Source organism: Rhinatrema bivittatum, chromosome 2 (assembly GCF_901001135.1).
Source record: "Rhinatrema bivittatum chromosome 2, aRhiBiv1.1, whole genome shotgun sequence".
In the NCBI taxonomy this organism is placed as follows: Eukaryota; Metazoa; Chordata; class Amphibia; order Gymnophiona; family Rhinatrematidae; genus Rhinatrema; species Rhinatrema bivittatum.
Window position 1 is genome coordinate 646,935,523 of NC_042616.1, and position 6,000 is coordinate 646,941,522.

At 38.1% G+C, this 6,000-nt stretch overlaps 1 protein-coding gene across 1 annotated transcript in view; it reads left to right on the plus strand.

Moving 5' to 3' along the window:
- Window positions 1-5,778, plus strand: part of RAB2A (RAB2A, member RAS oncogene family) — a 232,645-nt gene extending 226,867 nt beyond the window's left edge. Inside the window, exon 8 of the mRNA XM_029591354.1 lies at window positions 4,463-5,778. Coding sequence (XP_029447214.1) covers window positions 4,463-4,555 — 93 coding nt within the window. The 3' untranslated portion in view covers window positions 4,556-5,778. The remainder of the gene's footprint in view (window positions 1-4,462) is intronic.
- The last annotated feature ends 222 nt before the right edge of the window (window positions 5,779-6,000 follow it).

The following is a 6,000-nucleotide window of genomic DNA, read 5'->3' on the forward strand; positions in this document are numbered from 1 at the left end:
TATTCTAGTTTCATTGGACATCACTGCAGCCTTTTACACAGTCGACGACTACTCTTGCTTCATCTATGTGAATATGGTATCGATGGCTTAGTCCTTCAGTAGTTTCTTTCCTACTTATCAGACCATTATCAACATGTTGAATATGATCATAAACATTCTCCTTGGTCTGAAGTCTCCACTGGTTTGCCTTAAGGGTTAGCTCTTTCAGCGATCCTTTTTAACATCTGTTTATGCGATGGATATAAACTCTATGCGGACAACATTCAATTTTTTTGTTTGTCCATCCTTCCTGGAATGATACTGTCGAACTGGTTAATCTATGCCTATCTTCCATCAAATGTTGGCCGTTTTTCAATAAATTATCTTTGAACATTGCTAAAACTCAACATGTCTGGATTCAATGTATCGACCAAGATTTTGCTGTATTCATTTTCCATTGAAAATACCTCATTTTCATTAAACACCCTAATAAGCAACCATGGTGTGCTAATTGACCCTTTACTATCTCTTCGCCCTCATTTTAAAAATATAAAATCTGGTTTCTTCAAACTGAGAATTTTGTGTGGTCTTAAACATCTTTTGTGTGACTTTACTGAACTGCTGACAGAAACATTTTATTTTATGTTAGTGGGTTTGGGGGTTTTTTTGGTGTTTTTTTAATATGGGAGTGATTTTGTTTCCTTTAAATGATCCTCTCATTAAAAAGTAACTGCAATGTAATGCCAAATTCAGAATGATTCTTGAAAGGAAAGTATTGTCAAATGAACACCTGGAAAAATCATCCTAAGTCCCATTGTTTTGTTTTTTTTTTGGTTTTTTTTTTACTGTGCAGTAATGTATTTTTAATAAATTATGCATTCAAACATAGCTATGAGCTGCAGTCTTGTACTTTTGTAAAAGTTATCATTATTATCATATGCCCACACTAATATAGCAGGCCAGGAGCTATTCTATGGCACAGCATTACCATGTAGTGCTATATGCTTTAAACTAAACACGCTTTCAAGAAAAGATGCTAGAAATGTAGAAACTGTTATGGTTAAGCGGTGTTTGGGTGGATTCTTGGGTACTATGGCAGATGACCACGCCCACGGGGAGGGGCCCTGTGGGGAGCCACAGTACTGGGCTAGACTCAGGACGCACAAACACAGAATTAGATCTTTTTATTGTTCAGCTTGATGAATACTACCAGTTTGGCAGTAGTGAGGTAGTCTGGATGTAACAGTCTCGGGACCCTCAGCAGAGGGGACCCTTCTCACCCCGTTGGTATAAGGATATCCAGGTGTAGGTTTCCCAGCAAGGCAAAGCTGTAGATGAGACACTCACTGAGAGTTAGATTACTCACTAGATGGTAGCTGTAGGTATGCGATTCCACCAGGCTGAAGTAGATGGTACTGGCACTGAGGCAGGGAGAGCAGGCCCTCGAGGAGCGAGTACTTGATCCCTGTAAGACACCTGAAATAAAGCAGAAGGCCCCTGAGGCATGGGTACCCAGGTTAGACAATACCCCAAAGGGCAGAGAGAGAGCTTCCAGCGGCAGCAAGGAAGCGGCAGAGTAGCATTGACCGGCCGAGACCAATCGTTGATAACTCAACTAGCTAGCAAGTAAGGGCAGGCTAAATACCCGGATGGCGTGACATCACTTGAGGGGAACGCCCCCCGAGGTTCGCACCAATGTTGGAATAAAGATGAGGGTAGCGCGTGCGCACACCCTGGTAGGTCCTTGGGAGGAGCATGGCGGGGAGGCCGTAGCATAGCCGTTCTGGGGATGCCGGAGAGGGTGGCTTGAAGACGCGGCGGTAGCCATTTTCCCAAGGTAAACAGAGCCGTGAACAAGGTGAGGCAAACAGGGCGAAGCTGTCTAGGACCAATGGATGCACAGAAACATACTTTCTATAGATCTGTTGGTGAATTCATTTCCTCTTCCTCCATTTTTGCTGGCTTTTTGCTTGAAGCACCAGCACAACTCACTATGTACTTTGGTGCCAGTCAGCAAGAGAAGAAATAAGCAGACAGAAAATATCAAATATCCAACAGAGCCATTTTCTTACAATGTGTGTGGTTTAAAGTGTACAACTCTACGTGACAGGAGAACAAGTTTTTTGTTGAGACAAAAACAGTATCAACTAGCATGAACCGTTTTAATAATGTAAATATAAAATTTGAGCCAAGTTTAAACAAAATAAAAGCTCATAGTTTTAAACAGTTTTGTGTGCTCACTGTTGGTTTCAGCTTTGTAAAATGATTTATTATATATTAGTGGCATTGACTTGGGAATTGAGAGCATTGGGTTTTCATATCCCCCCTTCTAAATATGCTGGATTTACTGTTTAAGTGCTGTTTAGCTTTCAAACGTTTTTCTTGGATTTAGCCTATCCTGAGTAGCATCAATTCTTTTCAAATTCTTGATGTGCATATATCCAGTTGCAAAAGGGGATGGCATTGGGATGCTCTTGGGGCCAGTCAGGCCTGTGAGTGTGGGCTGAGAGCCTGTAGCAAAAGAAATTATCAGAAACCTCAAACAGTGCGTGTGTATGTGTATATAGATATTTTTTTAAATAAAGAAATACACTAGTGCAAAATTGCTCTGTTTGCTGATGGGCCCACTGCATTCTCATTGTGTGGCTGGACATATTCCAGTATTTTAACTGCATTTCTCCCCATTTTGTGTTACCTCCTGTCTTATAAAATAGACACAAAAGAGAGACAAGACTGGGGTGACCTTTTTTTTTTTTCATGCATTCTGCCAAGTTCCTCATGCCATTTGTGGACCTGTTAGCAGATTTGTACTCTACCAGAAGGATGTTGGTACATATGTAACATAGTTATGGGTTGATTTTTCTAGGGACCGACTTGGTAGCATGTTTTGTGACAGACTGCAGACAAATCAGTGGTATGGCCACAGACAGCTTGCAGGGGTTAAGAGTGAGAGCATACTAAAACAGGAACTTAAAAAAAATTGCTCTTAAATTGTGCAGTGTTTTAAGAGGACAAGAAGCTGCTAATGAGATACTTTTTATGAAGCACTGCAGATGCCCAGTGTGTGTTGGTTTTTTTTGTTTGGGGTTTTTTTGGTTTTTTTTATGAGGAAGGGAAGGAGAGGGTGGGATTTCCCTTCTGACATGTTTGCTATTGAAAAACAGATTATAGGCTAGTTAGTTACAAGAAAACAAATCAGGAGATTTAGGAGGGAGCTTTAAACAAATTGCATAATGAAGCATAAACTGGATGGCAATCAAGGCTTTAGTTTAAAAATGCACCTTCCTTGTTTCTCTTGCGTTTCATGTAGTAGCTGCTTGTTTCACTGTGCCTTACCTAGAGCTTTGATTACAGTATGCTGTCGAGCCAACAGTCCATGCTTGACTTAGTGCCAAGTCTGGCTTCTTGATTCCTCAAGAAGTTGCTTCTAGCCCCAAAGAGGCAAAACCAATGAGCCATAGGGTGTGCTTTTTATTAGTAGAGACCAAGCACACAGAGAAAAACCACATCAGCTGCTGTCAATGCTGAGCTAGTGCCAGCAACCCCAAGGCTACTGCTTTTGCAGAACTGCCAAGCACTATAAATCTGACATTTACTGTGATGCAAAGTTTCCTTAAGAGCTTAATTTCTGAAGCTACTGTATTACTTTTCTCAAAGTGCTGTATTTTTAGGAAAAATCCACTTGAGGGAGTGAAGGTTAAGATAGAAGTGTGAAGTTGATGAATGAAGGAACTACACTGTGTGTGGCTTCCTGGCAAGTTGCCATGCCTGTGAGGATCATAGAAATTATTGATGACACAGAACACTTCTATGCTTTTTTAGCCTGTACAGCTGATTCAACACAGGAAAGCTGGGCTGCTTGGAGAGCAGTAATTTTATGTTCTAGCAGTTCAGTGAAAAATCAGAACACTTATTTTTAACTAGGAAGATATGCATTTAAAAACTTTGTAAACAGTACTAGAATTTTACAAAATTGGAATATTTTTCCAGTATTTCTCTTCTTTCCCATCTTCATAGTCATTTGATGAGAAAATGGAGGGGCACTGTATGCATAGGAAATCAGCTGGCAAACACATTAAATCCAAAATAAACCAACATTTAAACTACATTAACCCTTACATTTTTTTTTATTGCAGCCAGATGCAGCTCAGGGCAGTATTAGTCCTAAAAGATATAAAAACATAAGAACCGCTTCCTCATGTAAGGTCGTGTAAGGCTTTTCATATAATGTTAAATGGAAGCAAAAACTATTTCTAACATTTCTGTTTTTCCTTCTGAGCATTTTAAATTTTCCAAATGATACTGAATCAGTAATCTTTTAAATGATACAAAACTTTGACTATATATTTATCTTTGATTTGCTATGTTTGGTTTTTGGGTTTTTTTTTTGTTTGATGTCCTGATATTCTCATATAACAAATGTTAGCACATATGTATAGAGGAGGTATTTTTAATTTTGGGTTTTTTTTCCCCTTACATCCAGGCAAATGGTATTAAAATCGGCCCTCAGCATGCTGCTACCAATGCATCACTTTCAGGCAATCAAGGAGGACATACGTCTGGAGGTTGCTGTTGAGTGTATGTTTACTTTCTTGCTGCCTGAATGGGCTTAACCAACTTGTTGTTCCCCCCCCCTCCCCCACTCCATCTGAACTCAAGACGTGAGTCCATTACAAGATGGCTTTGTCACAGAAGACTTTATCCTTCAGATTCTTGTATAACTTTGAATAAATGGTTAATGTTCACTTTAAAGAGACAAATTTTGGAGATTGCATTCATATCTATTTACATTTGATTTCTAGGTAAACTGATTGTGATTATTTTTGTTAAATGTTGTCTTGTGCCCTTGACTTACAAACTGAATTGTATTAAACACTACAAAGTCATCTTAAGTATTTTAATCAGTTTGTGTAGGTAGGTTTCCTCAGCTGCTGTGGTTACCTAATGTTTAATATTGTAGAGCTGTCCTAATAATAAAAAAAAAATAAAAAAGTTACTGTCAATTTTCCAAGCTATTAAAAAAGCAGAAGGACTCTTTTAATTCTGTATTTATCATTTACTTTCTGTATATATAGTTAAGTAACAGGCTTGGATGTACTTGCCAAGCTAAAATTCTTTAAAGAATTTGCATAAATTCTAGATACTATTTAGAGCTTAAACTACAGAAGCATTGTCAGGAATTGCTTGGACTCTGAATTTTAAAAATATTCAACATTATTGGCATGTTCTTTTTTTTGTCTTTTTTTTTCTTCATGTCCAAGAAATGCTTAATGTATATTACTGAAGGCTGTGTTATCACTTTTAATGCCAAATGTTTTGCTGTTAACAATTTCCACTGCACCTCTTCAGAAGTGGATTAGCTGTTTGCCTTAACGAATACTTTAAGTAAACACAGTATAATGACTGAAAATTGTAAGAGGGATTAATATCCACATCAAATAGCACATTATGATGGAGACTCATTTTATTCCTTAAACAATATTATTTGGCTCTGACTCACATAATTTGTAGGTACTGCATATTTCAAACATGACAGATTTTCAACCTTAGATGTACAGTAACTATGTAAAGATTTTTCTTTTATTGACCTGTAATCTTTAATATATGGTAAGCATCTCGTTAATTGTGCAGGGTGGGCATGACAACAAATCAGACATTGAAAATCCTGAAAGATGCCAAAACTGAACTTGCTTTGTTTCTGCCACATTATTCAGATTTTTTTTTTGTTCTGGGTTTTTTGTTTTGTTTAAAATGAAATGGTCACAACGGTGCAAAATAAAATCCTGTGTTTGAAATTAATTTTGTTGGATGTATGTCCTTTCTCCACCGATTCATGATGATACATGCCATTGGATAGCAGAGTTGCTTACCTGTAACAGTTGTTCTCAGAGGATCACAGAATGTTAGTCCTCACACCCCAGTATATAAAACTTATGTCAAAGTTTCTAGAACTTTGACTAGGAACACTGAGCATGTCCTGTACCACTGATCTATGCGGGGTCCCTCTAGAGTCAATTAAAA